The sequence below is a fragment of the Oncorhynchus tshawytscha genome, linkage group LG19 (assembly GCF_018296145.1).
Source record: "Oncorhynchus tshawytscha isolate Ot180627B linkage group LG19, Otsh_v2.0, whole genome shotgun sequence".
NCBI lineage: Eukaryota > Metazoa > Chordata > Actinopteri > Salmoniformes > Salmonidae > Oncorhynchus > Oncorhynchus tshawytscha.
In genome coordinates, this window is record NC_056447.1 from 39,403,415 (window position 1) to 39,423,036 (window position 19,622).

General features: G+C 42.2%; 1 protein-coding gene across 1 annotated transcript; it reads left to right on the forward strand.

Annotated features, from left to right (window-relative positions):
- The first annotated feature begins 838 nt into the window (after nt 1–838).
- Nucleotides 839–18,155, forward strand: LOC112218750 (protein mono-ADP-ribosyltransferase PARP12). The gene is made up of 12 exons (XM_024379835.2): nt 839–1,234; nt 7,807–7,942; nt 8,126–8,381; nt 8,466–8,594; nt 8,680–8,806; nt 8,953–9,121; nt 9,219–9,339; nt 9,444–9,540; nt 9,783–9,867; nt 10,459–10,589; nt 17,326–17,477; nt 17,578–18,155. Exons 1-12 carry the CDS (start codon nt 918–920, stop codon nt 17,832–17,834), a joined length of 1,977 nt encoding a protein of 658 aa, XP_024235603.1. The 5' UTR covers nt 839–917; the 3' UTR covers nt 17,835–18,155.
- The last annotated feature ends 1,467 nt before the right edge of the window (nt 18,156–19,622 follow it).

The window sequence follows — 19,622 nt, forward strand, 5'->3', positions numbered from 1 at the left end:
TGTGGTGATTGAGAGAGTCGAAAGCCTTGGACAGGTCTATGAATCCGGCTGCACAGTAATGTCTCTTATTGATGGCGGTTATGATATTGTTTAGGACCTTGAGCGTGGCTGAGATGCACCCATGACCAGCTCTGAAATAAGATTGCATAGCGGAGAAGGTACGGTGGGATTCGAAATGGTCTATGATCTGTTTGTTAACTTGGCTTTCGAAGACCTTAGAAAGGCAGGGTAGGATAGATATAGGTCTGTAGCAGTTTGGGTCCAGAGTGTCTCCCCCTCTGAAGATGGGGATGACCACGGCAGATTTCCAATCTATGGGAATCTCAGACGATAAGAAAGAGGTTGAACAGGCTAGTAATAGGGGTTACAACAATTTCGGCAGATAATTTTAGAAAGAGAGGGTCCAGATTGTCTAGCCCAGCTGATTTGTAGGGGTCCAGATTTTGCAGCTCTTTCAGAACATCAGCTATCTGGATTTGGGTGAAGGGGAAATGGGGAGGCTTGGGCGAGTTGCTGTGAGGGGTGGAGGGCTGTTGATCTGGGTAGGGGTAGCCAGGTGGAAAGCATGGCCAGCCGTAGAAAAATGCTTTTTGAAATTCTCAATTATAGTGGATTTATCGGTGGTGACAGTGTTTCCTAGCCTCAGTGCAGTGGGCAGCTGGGAGGAGGTGCTCTTATTCTCCATGGACTTTAGTGTCCCATAACTTTTTTTGAGTTTCTGCTTGAAAAAGCTAGCCTTAGCTTTCCTAATTGCCTGTGTTACAACAGAATGGATTTAACTTTAAAGGGCAGGTGCTTTGATTGTCAGTTTCATTTCTCCAGAAGTGGAACTGACGACATACAAATTTAGGGTGAGGTGATGAGCATAAAGATACTAGGTGCCTACCATAACGATACCAGGTGCCTACTATAACACGATGTCGTCTGTGGTGTCTCAATATGTTACAAAAATTATCTGTGGAAATCAAGGATGTTTGGACTTCAAGCAGCTTGACCAGATCGTTGGTCAAAAGTTCACTTGTGCAAATGAGGTCCTACTTGGAATACTTCGTGACAGCAGAAAATATGCCATCAGTGAAGGCAAAGAAAAGGCTTCGGGTTGTGTTATGAGCCAGGACAGTGTTATTGTTGCTAAGACTTCACTACGAGTCTGTCAAACCTCTCATAAAGAGTGTCATCAGTGCGATAATTTACACATATGCAGCCACTTTGTATGCGGTAACTGCAAGTACGGGTAAGTGCCATGCTCTTTTTAGACTAAGCTGACGGTTATTCTCGTTGTTTAAAGTGTGACCGAAACACAAAATGTACACTTGCCTATTGACATATTCAATTATTTATTTTTTCAAGGGCGTTATGTAACTTCTTTCCTAGATTGGTTTGACCTCACTGCACATGTAGGGTAATCAACTGAGTAGGAGAATTCCTGCTGCTCGTCTTGTTTATAATGACGAGTTTAGGATTTGTATTTTATCTTTTGAAGGGTGTTGTGCTATTTTTGTATATTGTTGGCATTATCCAAAGATTCTTGTGTTCTGCTTTTTTATTTTCTTATTCAGATGTTTCGCTCATGCTGCTCCTCTCTCAATTTGACTTGTCTTATAAGGATTAATGTCTAGTTCAACAAGTCAGGATGGTACTTTAGGACTTTCAGTCAGACTGGTGCAGGGAACATTTGCGGTGGGGAGAAAATGAAGCGCTCAAGATTATTATCACATCTGAAAAGGTTGAATACTGATATCGCATTTCTTCAAGAAACGCACCTACTGTACGACCATTACTAGATTGTGTAAAGCATGGGTTGGACAGGTTTTTCATTCAAATCACAAACGAGTGCAGTTTTCACCCTCACAGATCATTTCAGATCCTGGAGGACGTTATACAATAGTTAGTGGCACCCTCTTCCAAACCCCTGTAGTCTTGTGACTGTTTACGCCCCTAATTGGGATGACACGCCTCTTTTAGCCTCTCGCCCTAATCTTGACACCCACCGCCTCATATTTGGCGGGGACCTTAACTGTGTTATTGAACCAAGACTTGACCCGTCTGATCTCAGAACACTTACTCCTTCCGGGATGGCAAAAGCTCGTTCTACACTCGTGACCCAAATGGGTTGTGTTGGTCCATGGCGCTTCCTCCACCCGGTCACAAAAGACTTCTCCTACTTTTCTCATGTTCGTTAAGCCTACCCATGCATATACTACTTTTTAAAATATTTTTAGATCGAGCCCTTCTCCCCTCAGTTAAAACTAGTGATGCACCGCTATGACATTTTTGGTCGATACCGATATCCAATATATATATATTTTTAATTCAGGCTGTATCACATCTGGCCATGATTGGGAGTCCCATAGGGCGGTGCACAATTGGCCCAGCGTCGTCCGGGATGTCATTTGTAAATAAGAATTTGTTCTTAACTGACTTGCCTAGTGAAATAAAGGTTACACACACTGACCAAAAAGTTATTTTGTTGGCATTTACGCATGTCCCCATTACCAGTAAAACATAATCAAAACCTATTTATTTCACTTATATGCTGTGTTCAGTCGTTTCATTCTCAACCAGGATTTCTATGAAACACTGTTTGGGTCTTTTTGTGTATAAAAAGATGCACATCAAATAACACTATTCCACTATTGTGCCTAATCCTTATTGTGGCTATTTTCACAACACAACCCGTTCCGGTCGAGCCTCATTAGCCAGATGAAGCTAGCTGGCTGCTTATAACGTTAGCTTTGGGCAACAGGGTTAAGTAACATAATGAAAATGACTGCCCTTTCTACTGGTCATTGTTTTCAGGCTGGTTGTATTGGTGCTAGCTAGGTACCAAGTTAAAGCTAGCTACCCCATAAGTTGCAGTCAAACAAATGTTTCATTACCAACGCGGTATTGCGGCCGGTGTTTGCAGACGTTTTTTTGTACAGCTTTAACAGTGCTACTGTATCGTTTTTGACACGCAAAGACCCAAACGGCATTCTATAGTATGTATGTATGTCGGGAAGCTAATAGCAGTGATGTTGTTACTGTCTAACTCTGGTAGGGCAACATCTGAAAAATGGCACACTTGGTAGTGTACCGGTGCTCGACCAGTAGGCGAAAGCAACCGTCACTCACGACAGAGAACGGTTGCTTGTCAAGGGCAATGAATTCCATTATCTTGGCTTTTATGGATTTCGCCTTTGAGTTGTCTCGCTGAAAATGTCTTACTCTTTCAAATGACTGCTTGACTTGTTGACTGCTCGATCCACATAGCAGACATTGTGTGGGCTAGGTTAGGCATGCTGTGTAGCGCAACATTTTACGTGGTGTTATTACGTCATGTACCTACGTTATATAGGTATGCACAGTAGTTTTAACATCGGCGTTAAACTAGACACCGATATAACGTGCCGTTAAAACTACAGAATATTCAGCGATAGTGATTTCGGATCATTCCTCCCCACATTCTGGACTTGGCACTTACTCCGAATGGAGATTTAACACGGCAATATTCTCTAACAACGAATTCTGTGACTTTATTTCGACCAATATAGATGTATTAATTCAAACAAATAATGATGACACCTTCTTTTGGGAGACTTTCAAAGCAGTATTACGGGGAAAGATAATTTCTTACAACGCTCATTATGTCAAACAAAAAGAACTGAAACATCAGGAACTGGTGGACTCAAGCATGGCAATAGACCAGCAAAATTCAACTTCACCATCCCCTGAATTATATGCAGAAGCTGAAACTTCAAACTCAATTTAATCTGCTTTCCTCTGATAAAGCAGAGTTTCTGTTGCAATGAACAAAGGGAACGTACAATGAATATGGTGACAAGTCCAGCCACCTTTTGGCACACCAACTTAAACGCCAGTCAGCATCATCTTATCTTTCAGGTATTTACATTTTATATTTATTTTACCTTTTAGTTATAAAGGTTTTTCTCATTGAGAACATCTATTTTCCACGAGAGACCTGGTCCAATAGCAGACTCCTCCCTTAATCTTACAAGTGATCCCTCTAATATTAATTCAACTTTCGTGTCATTTTATTCTAACCTCTACAAATCCGAACCCCCATCAGATAATACAGCTATGGGCAACTTTTCAGATATGGACATGAGTAAAGTTCTGGACAACCCTCTGCATCTTGATGAAATAACAAAGGGTCTAAAGTTAATGCACAGTGGCAAGGCCCCAGGCCCTTATGGCACCCCCGTCGATTAAAAAAAAAAAAAAAAGTAACATAAAATTCTCAGATCAACTTGCCCCATTACTATTAGATATGTTCACCAACTCGTTAACACTGGGCTCTCTTCCCCCGACGCTAAACCAAGCCTCCATCTCACTTATGCTTAAAAAAGATAAAGATCCGGCGGAATGTGGTGGCCCATTTCACTTTTGAACGCTGATGTTATATTATTAGCTAAGGTTCTAGCATGCCGGTTGGAACCCTGCCTTCAGGATGTCCTATCTGATGATCAAACGGGTTTCGTCAAAGGGCGACAACTGTTTTCCAATGTAGGGCGGCTTTTGAACATTATACTATCTCCCCAGACCCCGAAATTCTTTCTCTCAGAGAATTCTTTCTACTGGGTGGAGTGGGATTATTTATTTAAGATTTGGTTTTGGGTCCAATTTCATCTCATGGATATTTCTGCTCCTACGACTAGCGTACACACCAACTCTCAACATTCAAAATATTTACCCCACTCCAGAGGGACCCGTCAAGGGTGTCCTATGTCCCTGCTCCTTTTTGCTCTTGTGAGAGAGCCGCTTTCCTTGGCTTTAAAATGATCACCATCATTCAGTGGAATCCACCAAGCTGGTGAAGAGCATAGTGTCACTGTATGCAGATGATCTAATATTATATATCACTAACCCTGTGAACTCTGTCGATAATATAATGCATATTTTAAACACGTTTGGATCATTTTCAGGTTACAAATTGAACATTGTTGTCCTATCAAACCTGCTGCCAAGCAAATTCTCCTTGGAGCCCTGCCTTTCCATCTGTCGCCCTCTGGTTTTTCCTATTTGGGTGTGAATATAACACACACTCTGGCTACCCTCCATAAAACTCACTTTGCAAGCCTAGTCACATGCGTTAAAGCAGACTTACACTGCTGGGATAGTCTGCCTCTCTCATTAGCTGGCAGAATTCAATCTGTTAAAATTAATATTTTACCTAGGTTTCTATAGCCTTTTTCAATGTCTTCCGATCTTTCTGCCAAAATTATTTTTTTACAAAGTTGTATTGGCTCGTCAGTCATTTTATCTGAGCAGGCAAATCACCTAGGATGCGTAGAGCAATACTTCAAAGAAGAAGACAAGATGGAGGATTGGCACTTCCAAATTTACTGCTTTACTACTGCTTTACTATCAAAAGATTATGGTCTGGTGTAATGCTCCAGGTACCAACTGGTGCTCATTAGAGGACGATGATTGGCGCTCCTGCCAATCATCGTCCCTTTCTGCTCTTGCTTGTGCCCCACTGTCCTTGTCCTTCTAAGTATATGGGAAAACCCATTGTGCGCTCTACTTTGACGATCGGGAGACAATTTCGTCAACATTTTAGACTTTCTGCCCCTTCTCTTCTAAGCCCTATCTGTATCAACCACCTATTTGTACCCTCCAAACTCGCCCAGACTTTTGTTTTGTGGCGTGAGAGAGGTTTGGTTTGTTTCAAAGATTTATTTTTAGATGGGAAGTTTGTCATTTTTAATGATCTTGTGGCTAAATCTAATCTGGCTCATTCTAATCTTTTCTGCTATTTTCAAACCCGTAACTTTGTTTGCTCTCTTGTTCGCTCTCATTTTCCCACCTTTCCTCAACTAACTCCCAAGACGTTGCTAGAGGAATTTGTCAACCTGTCCCCAAATTAATGTAATTGGTTCAGAGTGTGTTTTGATATTTTAACCTGCGTGTCGTGATCGCGTTTGGTGTGGGGGGACAAAATACATTCATGCACGATGGCGCACGCACACAGCCGGTTTGGGTTCTGTGAGGCATGATCCTAGGGCTCAAGCCCTCAGAAAGAGAGGGAGAGAACTTACATTCACACAGGACACTGGATAAGACCGGATAAATACTCCAGATATAACAGACTGACCATAGCCCCCTGATACAAACTATTGCAGCATAAATATGAGGGGGTCACGAACCCATGGTTTTAAGTGCATTATCAATTTCAAGTCAACAGCTTTAGCAGTGTGTGCCACCTAGAAGTTATGATGATAGTTTACATGACTACTATTTGACAAATCCATAAGGCTCTACATATTTTTCTTTTTTTACAATGTACGATATTTTGTTCCTTAAGCATATGGATGTGTGTGAAACGAATAAACAAAAACGTGGGGTTTTGTCACATTCGAAAACATTAGTAGTAGCTAGTATCCTAGTCAAGGATGCGTCAATTAAATAGACACATTTTGTTACAGACCAACGAACAAAAGTAAACCTTGAATTTGTAGGTTTATAATATCCCTTTAGTGGCAAGGCTGACCTCATTTTTAGAAATGCCAGTGGTTGGTGGATATAAAGTCTATGATATTTGATAAGCTGATGAAGAATTTGTTCTAGGATATATTCACTGCCATCTAGTGAGTTAGCATAGGGCTAATGTGTGCCATGTTCTCTGATGGGACCAGCTAAAATGTTGCGTTCTGTCAAGTGTAATAAAATGAACTGACGCTCTTTTCCAGAGCGACTTACAGGCGCAAATATAGTTAACCCACACTGGTTGAATCAACATTGTTTCCACATCATTTCAATGAAATTACATTAAACCAACGTGGAATAGACAATGATTTGACTTCTGTGCCCAGTGGGAAGCTGTTCGTTCCCAGGTAAGTGTCATCGAATACTTAACCCGATCACACTGGGTATACAAACCCGTTCATGTCATCTGAATACCGTGTTAATTTCCCAACGTCACACATACACGCAGTGTGTGTGAAGCAGTGTACAAGAATGTATTGATAACTTTCGAGAATTGTTTGTTTGCTGGAAACTAATCTGGAATTTTCAACCCAGAAACGTGTCTTTTTGTGTACACTTTGACCACAAACACAGGCCAGCTACCTGGGGTGTATTCATTATGCCGATTCGGTTGTAAAACATTCTGCAACAAATCTTTACTCCAAACAGAACGTTTTGCAATAAAAATGAGAGTTTCTATCCTTCAAATTCAGGTAGGTGCCTCCTTTTTTGGTTCTTAAGCGGTAAATGGTTTCCATTGCAAGATGTAATGAATACACACCTGATGTAACTGGCCCTGTAACTCATTAATTGGATATCTCGCGCAAAATGAGTATCAGACAAGCTTTGATTCGACTTGTTAGTGAATACTCCTGAGGTGCTGACCTGTTGCATCCTCTACAACCACTGTGATTATTATTTGACCCTGCTAGTCATCTATGAACGTTTGAACATCTTGGCCATGTACTCTTATAATCTCTACCCGGCACAGCCAGAAAAGGACTGGCCTCCCCTCACAGCCTGGTTCCTCTCTAGGTTTCTTCCTAGGTTCCTGCCTTTCTAGGGAGTTTTTCCTAGCCACTGTGCTTCTACATCTGCATTGCTTGCTGTTTGGGGTTTTAGGCTGGGTTTCTGTATAGCACTTTGTGACATCGGCTGATGTAAAAAGGGCTTTAAAAATACATTTGATTAAATAGATAAAATAGCTAACATATATTTTTGCTGAGCAGCCTTCAGCATTTGCTGACCTGATAAACTTGTCTTCTGTTGTCTTTGTTTAATTTGCACATCTTATGTCTGTGTACTCAAACATTGTTTGCATGTCTCTTTAAACTCTAGGAACAAGTGCAAAAAGGCCCACAGTCTAGATTGCCCACACAACGCAGCTATTATAAGTGAGGTGGGTCACCATGACCTGGGGGAGGCAGAGCTGTTCCAACTTCTGCTGCAGAACGACCCCTACCTGATGCCTGAGGTGGGTGGCACCCAAAATTACCCTTAAATTAATGTATAGGTGATCTAAAAAGATTGGATAGGTTAGCACTGGGGTAATACTGTAGCTCCGGCACCAACTGATATGGAAAAAGAGTAAGCCAAGTGTTAATTGCATGTAGTATGCGCTCTGGATGTTTGACCATCTCCTTTCAACTCCTTCCAGATCTGCTCCCATTACAACAAGCGCGTTGGTGAGCATGGCATCTGCAAGTTTAAAAGCAGCTGCACAAAACTCCACCTCTGCCTGCACTTCCTCCAGGGTGACTGTAGGTTTGGTGCTGGTTGTAAGAGGGCCCACACGTTCGATGCCCCTGCAATGAAGATTCTAAACAGCAGAGGATTCAGCCAAGAGAACATCAAGATCCTCCACAATATCTACAAGAATAAATTCATCATAACTCACCAAGAAAATCCAGCTGGTAAGGAAATGACAAGGTAGAATCCAGGAATACAGAGAATCCATGCAAACAGCACTTTAGTAACCGTGTCTGTCCTGTGTCTAGCTGTAGCACCCTCCCTTGCTCCAGTCATGATGCCAGTTGAGAAACATCAGCCCTCCTCCAGCTCCACCAGTGAGACTGACATGAATGAAATCTGCCTCTTCTTCATCCGCAGTCGCTGCAGCTTCAAAGGTAACCTATCAACCTAAACATACTTTATTATCAACATTTCTGTTTACAGTAGTGTGTTTACATGTTTCTGTGGTTGTGTTGTCAGACACATGTGTCCGTGTCCACTACCATCTGCCTTACAAATGGCAGATCTTAGATGGAGTGACTTGGAGAGACCTGGACAATGTAGAGGAGATTGAGAAGGCCTACTGTAACCCACAAAATGACACAAGGTACTGTTGTCATCATATTAGGTTTGGTGTGGATTTTTGTTACCTGTCATACCAGATCTAAGATATGTTAGTGTTTTATTAGATAGAGTATATTACCTTTTTTAAACGACTGGTCTTATTTTGTTGTTCATCTGTGTTGCCCTCAGTGGAGGAAGTAAGCCTGTGAACTTCCTCACCATGACATGTGGAAGCCCTCCAGTTCGTCGTCTGTCCACTGTTTCATCCGTCACCAAACCCCCTAACTTCATCCTCACAACAGAATGGCTGTGGTACTGGAGAAATGACTGTGGCCAGTGGATAGAGTATGGCCATGAGGTCAGTCTGAATACTGAATATGCATGGATGTGGTTTTTATTGTGACTTTACTCCATCCTCTTTAAGTTGACCTAAACTGTGGTCTTATTCTGTGCAGGGTGGTGAGGGGAATGTGACCTCTGTCATTTCCCAGATCCTGGAGAATGCTTACCAAACTGACTCTGACAGCGAGATTACATTTGAATGTGGAGATCAGAAGTACATTCTCAGTCTCAAAGGTATACCCCTTGTCACAGATATATAGTAATTCAGCAGTTAATCAGCTCTTTATTGGCTAACAACCTGTTAAAAAATGTTATCATAAATATTGTTTCTGTTTCAGAGATGCATCAGCAGAATATTAGATTTAAAACCAAAAGAGCAATTTGTAGAAGGCCCTGTTTTCTCTCTAAGGAAGATGTGAATGCCAAGCTGAAGAGGTATTGTCCTTCATGGTTGTACTGTATGTCTGTAATGAATGTAATGTGAAGTGTGCCACTCGCCAAATTTCACATCTCCCAGTCCTACCCCAGAGCCAAATGAAGTAGTTGGACAAATAATACTGAGCATTCAGGAAGGCCTATTGGATATCTGTGTCTGAATCATTCAAACTAGAAGCCAACCCTTATCTATTGGAACTTCCCTGTTGAATTTCCTGTTTCTTCTTTTGTCTCCGTGTTAGTGAGTCTAAGGAGAGCACCAGCTCCTCTGTGACTGTCCCTCCACACTGGGACAAAGGAGTCTTGTCTGACACCACAGACTACAAGGTACTATGTAGTGATACTGTACTGTTTAATTTAGTTGAGTTTAAATGAAACACACGTGAGCACACAAGCATTTCACTGTAAGTCTAAAACTGTGGTTTTTGACACCTGACATATACCATTTGATTTGCTTTGACACTATTATAATGGTGGGCACCAATATCGATAATGCAATATGATATCAAATTGAGCAAGGGATATCGGTTTATCCTTTATGTTATCCTACACCATTAAGTAAAATAGCATACATGACTGTTCCTGCAGGCACAAAAACCTCTCTGCCTCTCAATTTAGCATACTTAATTGCCATCAATGGGCTTACCTTTTATTCAAACTTGTTGGGTAGGTTAAGCCCCCAGAACATTTGCACCTGGCCTAATGGGCAATTAGCAAGCGTTGTCTGGACTTCACAAAACTGTGGAAGTGAAAAGAAAATGTAACATTCACACAGTTGCAATGCTATATATCGATATCGGATTGAAAAACTGCAACTGATATCGATATAGATTTTCCATATTAGTAATATTAATATACGTGTGGAATATTTCCCATAGAGACATCTCACGTAATAAAGTAATCTGTGGTTTCCTTCAGCTGGTTCCACTCTCAAGCCAGATAGAAGAGTACCAAAAGTTGGAGAAGCTATTCAAAAATACCATGGCCAGCAGCACCATCCACAGCATCAAACGGATCCAGAACCCCTCACTCTGGAGGGTCTTCCAGTGGTATGTTTTGTAGACTGCTGTATTCAGTTGAAAAACTGGTGTCTAGTAGATCTTCTGACACTCACTCCTCAGCCTTGTGCTGTTGAAGGCCATTTTCAATAGCGTGATGAGTTGGAAAGCTTCAGAGGGGAAGTTCCGTGTTTTTGTGAAGCAGAGGTCCTGAGTTCTGTGCAATAAATAGAATAGATACGAACATTTTGACATCTGTGCTGCTTTCAACAGGGTTTCTTCTGAGTGTGTTGTGGATAGCAGCTAGTCATACTGTAGCTAGTTTAGCATCCTTGAGACATCCTGCCTTCTTGAGACCACAAATGGGTTTCTGTAGTATAACAGTAACTATGGTGACCTTGGCTTGCAGAGTTCTGTATTGTAAGTTGGCATCGAATCTTGAAGTGGTTTGGTACATGAAACATTAGCATATTTACATAATGATATTTGTTTCCTTACATCGTCCCCGATGCAAATTCAGTACATACCCGGACAAGGAGTGACTGCAATCTACGCTTTGGTTTTCACTAGCAACTGGAGACATTAATATTTGTATATTTGTACTAAAAAAGTATATATTCCTTGTTTAGCATGTTTAAAATGTCATGCCCAAATCATTGCAAGATAATTGTACACCAAATTTATTGAGTAACACAATCCACGTAGCCCTTAACACTTGTACCCGTATACGGGTTGAAAATTATAGATTTGGGCACTGATAAATTCCTAAATCGGAACGCAGTGGCTGTACAGTAACATGCTATACATGTCAGAGTGCTCGATCTGCGCTGTACCAGAGCATGTGAGCGGAGTTGAGCAGTCGGAAATCCCACTCCTCTCACAGAGCGCTGCGCCGGTGCTCCATGTCCTTTCCAACCCCTCTGCTAAAAACTGTTCCTCACTCACAGAAAGAAACTGCTGATCCAGATTCACTCCATTCATTAAAATCACAATTTAACCAACACCCATCTGTCTTTGACTACCTGGACATACTACAGTATTTGGTTTTGAAGTATTGAAATTAAACCATATGATTGGAATTAAAAGTATTTTAATAAACAGGTGACAGTAAGAAGCGCTCATCATTTCAGTTAGGCTACATGTTGTATTAAACAGCATGTAAGCACTCTAAATAGGTCTAATGAATTATTTACGCTATATAATTATTATTTATTAGCCTATTTCAATTAATCCAAGATGGCGTAGCAGTCGGACGTGTGTTTGTCTAGTCATGTAAATAGTCGGTCTCATCTGGGGTTTTTTCCGTATATATTTTAATCTCACTTTCCACCTACATTCTAAATATGCTTTCCTGCAACCTGCCTCACCCAATGTGGTACGGATCTGATATTTTTATACGTTATAACTGGAACCTCCATCAGAAGCTAGCCAGCTAACTAGCTAGCTGTTAGCAACGGCTAGCGGTCTTCACCTTTTAGCTCGGTCACCAGCCAGCTTTAGCTCGTTCAATACCTGCCAGTCTGCACAGGGCGATATCAACCCAGATCATATCAAACTGCTTTTCTCCACCACATCACCGGATTCCTGCCGCAAGCTCTGGGCCATTACACCGGATCAACACAGCTAGCTAGCTGCAACCGATTGGCCACCGCTGGCTAACACTTCTGGCCTGAAGCAAACACCAGTTAGCCTTGAGCTAGCCTCGAGCTAGGCCCATCTCTCGGCTAGCCGAAGAGGTATACCTGTTAATTCGTGGGCTTCAATACCTCTTGCCAATTGACCTGGACCTTTTATTGCCGACACGGAGCCCCGTTGATCCATCACGACTGGGCTGCCGACGTAATTATCTGATGTGGTTTCAACAGGCTTTTCCGATGCAATGACACCGAAGCCCCATCTGCTAGCCCCGGCCTGGTAGTGATGGCTAAAAATTACTTGTCATGCACAAAGTAGATGGCCTAACCGACTTGCCAAAACTATAGTTTGTTAACAAGAAATTTGTGGAGTGGTTGAAAAACGAGTTTTAATGACTCCAACTGTATATCCACCAAGCCCTGCCTTTCTAAAGTCTTCGATAGCCAAGTTAACAAACAGATCACCGACCATTTCGATTCCCACCGTACCTTCTCCGCTATGCAATCTGGTTTCCGAGCTGGTCATGGGTGCACATCAACCATGCTCAAGGTCCTAAGCGATATCATATCCGCCATAGATAAAAGACAGTACTATGCAGCTGTTTTCATCGACCTGGCCAAGGCTTTCTACTCTGTCCCCTCCTGTACTCCCTGTTCACCCATGACTGCGTGGCCACGCACTCCTCCAACTCAATCATGAAGTTTGCAGACGACACAACAGTGGTAGGCCTGATTACCAACAACAACGAAACAGCCTACAGGGAGGAGGTGAGGGACCTAGCGGAGTGGTGCCAGGAACAGAACCTCTCCCTCAACAAAACAAAGGAGCTGATCGTGGACTTCAGGAAACAGCAGAGGGAGCACGTCCCTATCATCGACGGGACCGCAGTAAAGGTGGAAAGCTTCAAGTTCCTCTGCATACACATCACTGATGATCTGAAATGGTCCACCCACAACAGACAGTGTGGTGAAGAAAGGACAACAGCGCCTCTTCAACCTCAGGAGGCTGAAGAAATTTGGCTAGGCCCCTAAGACCCTCAAACTTTTACAGCTGCACAAATGAGAGCATCCTATTGGGCCGTATCACCACCTGGTATGGCAACTGCACCGCCCTCAACCGCAAGGCTCTCCAGAGGGTGGTGCTGTCTGCCCAACGCATCAGCGGTTGCCTGCCCTCCAGGACTCCTATAGCATCCGACGTCATCAAAGCTGGGACCGAGAAACTGAAAAACAGCTTCTCTCTCAAGGCCACCAGACTGTTAAATAGCCATCACTAGCCGGCTACCACCCAGCTACTCAACCCTGCACCTTAGAGGCTGCTGCCCTATATACATAGACATTGAATCACTGGCCACTTTAATAATGGTTACATACTGCTTTACTCATCTCATATGTACAGTCGTGGCCAAAAGTTTTGAGAATGACACAAATATTAATTTTCAGTCTGCTGCCTCAGTTTGTATGATGGTAACTTGCATATACTCCAGAATGTTATGAAGAGTGATCAGATGAATTGCAATTAATTGCAAAGTCCTACTTTGCCAAGCAAATGACTGAATACCCAAAAAACATGTCCACTACATTTCAGACCTGCCACAAAAGGACCAGCTGACATCATGTCAGTGATTCTCTCGTTAACACAGGTGTGAATGTTGACAAGGACAAAGCTGGAGATCACTCTGTCATGCTGATTGAGTTCAAATAACAGGCTGGAAGCTTCAAAAGGAGGGCGGTGCTTGGAATCATTGTTTTTCCTCTGTCAACCATGGTTACCTGCAAGGAAACATGTGCCGTCATCATTGCTTTGCACAAAAAGGGCTTCACAGGCAAGGATATTGCTGCCAGTAAGATTGCGCCTAAATCAACCATTTATCGGATCATCAAGAACTTCAAGGAGAGCGGTTCAATTGTTGTGAAGAAGGCTTCAGGGCACCCAAGAAAGTCCAGCAAGCGCCAGGACCGTCTCCTAAAGTTGATTCAGCTGCGGGATCGGGCACCACCAGTAGAGAGCTTGCTCAGGAATGGCAGCAGGCAGGTTTGAGTGCATCTGCACGCACAGTGAGGCGAAGACTTTTGGAGGATGGCCTGGTGTCAAGAAGGGCAGCAAAGAAGCCACTTCTCTCCAGGAAAAACATCAGGGACAGACTGCAAAAAGTACAGGGATTGGACTGCTGAGGACTGGGGTAAAGTCATTTTCTCTGATGAATCCCCTTCCCAATTGTTTGGGGCATCCGGAAAAAAACTTGTCCGGAGAAGACAAGGTGAGCTCTACCATCAGTCCTGTGTCATGCCAACAGTAAAGCATCCTAAGACCATTCATGTGTGGGGTTGCTTCTCAGCCAAGGGGTGAGCTCACTCACAACTTTGCCTAAAACACAGCCATGAATAAAGAATGTTACCAACGCATCCTCCGAGAGCAACTTCTCCCAACCATCCAGGAACAGTTTGGTGACGAACAATGCTTTTTCCAGCATGATGAAGCACCTTGCCATAAGGAAAAAGTGATAACTAAGGGGCTCAGGGAACAAAACATTGATATTTTGGGTCCATGGCCAGGACACTCCCCAGACCTTAATCCCATTGAGAACTTGTGGTCAATCCTCAAGAGGCGGGTGGACAAACAAAAACCCACAAACTCCAAGCATTGATTATGCAAGAATGGGCTGCCATCAGTCAGGATGTGGCCCAGAAGTTAATTGACAGCATGCCAGGGTGGATTGTAGAGGTCTTGAAAAAGAAGGGTCAACACTGCAAATATTGACTCTTTGCATCAACTTCATGTAATTGTCAATGAAAGCCTTTGACACTTGTGAAAATCTTGTAATTATACTTCAGTATTCCATAGGAACATCTGACAAAAATATCTAAAGACATTGAGGCAGCAGACTTTGTGAAAATTAATGTGTGTCATTCTCAAAACGTTTGGCCACAACTGTGTATATACTGTACTTTAGTCAATGCCACTCCGATATTGCTCGTCCTAATATTCATATATGTATATTTATTTCATTATTTTACTTTTAGATTAGAATTTTTAGACAGTACTGCACTGTTGGAGCTAGGAACCGAAGCATTTCTCTACACCCAGAATAACATCTGCTAAATGTGTGTATGTGAGCAATAACATTTGCTTTGACTTGAGAATACCCTCTCCACCCTTGCAGAGCCACTAGGGATGCTAAACACCCTTCGGGCTACTCTTGCCATGTTGGGAAGGGATGCATAGCTTTTTTGATGTTGTTGGTAGGTCTACAGATTTTTAGGCAACATAACGCTATCAAAACGGAAAGCTCCTTGAGAGGTAATATGTCAGCAGGCCAATTGGGACTAAATCTATGAAAATAAACAACTTTTAAGAGTATATTTTTTTGTTTCTAAATACTTTGATACAATGACACGTAGCTAGCTACCCACTTCATTCTGTTCTGTTAGTATGTGCACGTAGTAAGTACACCATCATGCTTTTGGAATGCATGTCTTTTCAGATTCCACAGTGATTCTTTAGTTGTGGACACAACATCACTACACTCCCTCTCTTGGTCCTCATCTTTGTAAGTCACCTTGATTTTGCACCTGAATGTTTTATCAGTTTCTTTATGAAAATATTTAGCAAACTCCATGACAGTAGCTAAAGAAAGGGGCTATGCTGGGGCGGGCATGCCCTGAGCTAATGAAGTGAGTGCTACTGGGACAAAATTGGAGCGGGCGAGGGGGCTGGAACTCTGCGCTCCAGCCAAATTGGACACTGCTCATGCTCTGCGTTGTACGGGTTTTGACTGAGAGCCACTCTGATTGGGCAACTTTTGCACATTTTGTATTTGATTGAGGGGAAATGCTGTAAATTGTATTTTGAAAGATGAGATATTGAGGATTTATAATAAATATGGCTTTGTCATACAATCAAACCAAACACCTATGAGTCCATTAATGTGCACTTCACATTTCCAAGTCATTAAACTGATGACATATACAGTCAATATTTATGATCACCATGTTTGATGTACAGTTACAAGATGACAAGACGTCATACCCTGCATTGTTCTGAACAGAATGCTAATTTTCTTCACAACAGTAATTGTGTAACGGCTGGGATGCAGGGTTGTAATTCCAAAGAAAACGACTACAAACTACTTGCCATAGTTCCTCAGCGTCACAGCTAGGAGAGCTCAAACACCTTATGGTTGAAGACTCTTCTTTGAGACATTAAAGTTTATTGAAATGACTTAGGAACTGTGCTCATTTTGGAGAGGTGTGTGTGTGTGGGGCCACTTGGAGACACCAGTTAGTCCTCACTCAAACTGTTGTCATTTTTTTGTCTTATGTTGCACTTACCCCACATTTCCCAGGAATATTATTATGTTACTGAATGAATGCAGACTATTTGCAGCGAAAAGTACACCAAATGTAAAATCCAGTGTAATGTTTGTTTTCAGTCTTGTGAACTGACAATAATAATTTGGGCGAGGGGGGGGGGCTTATCTGTTACACACAAGTGTTTATTTTTACATATCCAAACTCCCCCATGAGACACCTTCAGGGAGTGGGTACATGGCCAGGGTCACCATTGTTCAGCACCCCTGGAGAAATTAGGGTTAAGTGCCTTGCTCAAGGGCACAGCTATAGATGCTTTTTTTGTTTTCTCCGATAATCAAATCAGCAACTTTTTTGTTTACTGGCCCAACATGCTAATCTCGAGGCTACCTGCCACCCTGTTGTGTCTTGACCTTTTGATTTAATAATCTTCCCATCAACTCCAAACTGTTGTCTTTAAATCGCTACCATGGTTATACATATGCTTTTCATATTTCTTCTGTAAGACACATTTAAATGTAGCCCTATCCATATAGGCCAATTCCAACCAGTGTAAAGGGCTAAGAGGATATTTAGGCATGACATTTCAAACTTGCTAAATTTAATTAATGTTTGATATTTCCTGTTCGTTGACCGGTCAGTCTGCAACTTTTGAGGTTCATATCTTTGAGGTTTTACTGTATAAGCATGTGTTTGCAGTGGCTAGTTTGAACAAAACCAAATGTATGGATTGCAGCCACTCCTTGTCCATAGATTGCGTTCAAGGTAAGGAAACAAATATCTTAATATGTAAAATTGCTGAACTATCCCTTTAATGTATTGTTTTGTGTGCTTGTGGTTAGGCAGAAGGAACAGATGATGAAGAAGAATGGCGGGAAACTGGTTGATGAGAGAGAATTGTTCCACGGCACAGATCACTCTATTATAGATGTCATCTGTGAACAGAACTTTGACTGGAGGACCTGCGGTGTGAATGGAACACTTTATGGCCTCGGTGAATCTCTCTACTGCTATATCAAGTCACATAAAATAAAATGTTTCTGCTAGACTTTTGAAACATTTGTCTCTAACACGCTGTTGTTGTTATTTTACAGGGAGCTACTTTGCTAGAGATGCCTCATACTCTAACGCGTACATAAGATCTCAGAGCAGCAGTAAGAAGATTATGTTTGTGGTTCTGGTCTTGGTTGGAGAGTTCACCAATGGGTGTCGAACATACCGTCGTCCACCTCAGAAAAGCACCAGCAAGGCCCTCTACGACAGCTGTGTCGACTCAGAAAAAAACCCATCCATTTTTGTTGTGTTTGAGAAACAGCAGATTTATCCTGAATACCTAATTGAGTACTCCTAAAATCCACAGGGGTCCATACCAATGTCTTCCACTGAAGACAACTGATATTTTGTGACTTGCTAACAGTCCTCACATGCTCTACCTACTGTATTTCTGTATTGAAATGGGGCTAGGGATTTATTGAATTGGGGCTAGTTTTGTGGTATTTTTTTGTTATTATTTTGGGCTCTTTTAATCCATTTCGCCAGTTCAGTGCTATAGCATGATTGAAATTTAAAGGCAATGTTCCCACGCTCACAGTCGCTTTGTCACGCCCTGGTCTTAGTATTTTGTGTTTCCTTTATTATTTTGGTCAGGCCAGGGTGTGACATGGGTTTATTATGTGGTGTGTTTTGTCTTGGGTTTTTTGTAGGTATTGGGATTGTGAATTAGTAGGGTTATCTAGAAAAGCCTATGGTTGCCTGAAGTTGTTCTCAATCAGAGGCAGGTGTTTATCGTTGTCTCTGATTGGGAACCATATTTAGGCAGCCATATTCTTTGAGTGTTTGGTGGGTGATTGTTCCTGTCTCTGTGTTAGTTTGCACCAGATTAGGCTGTTTAGGTTTTCGTGTTACGTTTATTGTTTTTGTACTGTTCGTGTTCTTATTCATTAAACATGAATCTAAATAACTACGCTGCGTTTTGGTCCGATCCCTGCTACACCTCGTCAGAGGAGGAGATAGAAGAAAACCGTAACACGCTTCTAGTCCGTATCTTTTTATGTATTATTTCTTACATTGTTAGCCCAGAATCTTAAGTGTTATTACATACAGCCGGGAAGAACTATTGGATATCAGAGCGACGTCAACTTACCAACATTACAATCAAGAATACGACTTTCCCGAAGCGGATCCTTTGTTCGCACCACCACCTAGGGCATTTGATCTGATCCCAGAGACCGACCCAAAATAACGTTGCCGCAGAAGAGGTAGACTGAGCGGCCTCCTGGTCAGACGTTGGAGTCTTGCACACCACCCACCACTTCCGAGTATTTTACTCGCCAATGTCCAGTCTCTAGATAACAAGGTAGACAAAATTAGGGCAAAGGTTGCTTTCCAGAGAGACATCATGGATTGTAACATACTGTTCCACGGAAACATGGCTCTCTCGGGATATGTTGGAGTCAGTACAGCCACCGGGATTCTTTATGCGTTGTGCCGACAGAAATAAACATCTCTCAGGGAAGAAGGGCGGGGTGTATGTTTCATGATGTAATCGTAACAACATACAGGAACTCAAGTCCTTTTGTTCACCTGACCTAGAATTCCTCACAATCAAATGCTGGCCATCTTATCTCCCAAGAGAATTCTCGTCAGTTATTGTCACAGTCGTGTATATCCTCCCTCAAGCTGATACCACAACGGCCCTCAAGGAACTTCACTGGACTATATGCAAACTTAAAACCATATATCCTGAGGCTGCATTTATTGTAGCTGGGGACTTTAACAAAGCAAATGAGAACAAGGCTACCTAAATTCTATCAGCATATTGATTGTAGCACTCGTGCGGGCAATACACTTGGTCACTGCTACTCTAACTTCCGCAATGCATACAAGGCCCTCCCTTCGGCAAATCTGAACATGACTCCATTGTGCTCCTCCCGTCCTATAGGCAGAAACTCAAACAAGATGTACCCGTGACGAGAACTATTCAACCTTGGTCTGACCACTCAGGAATCCACGCTTCAAGATTGTTTTGATCATGTGGACTGGGTAATGTTTGGTGCAGCCTCAGAATAATATAAATTTATTCGGTGAGTGAGTTTATAAGGAAGTACATGTTGTACCCACTGTGACTATTAAAACCTAC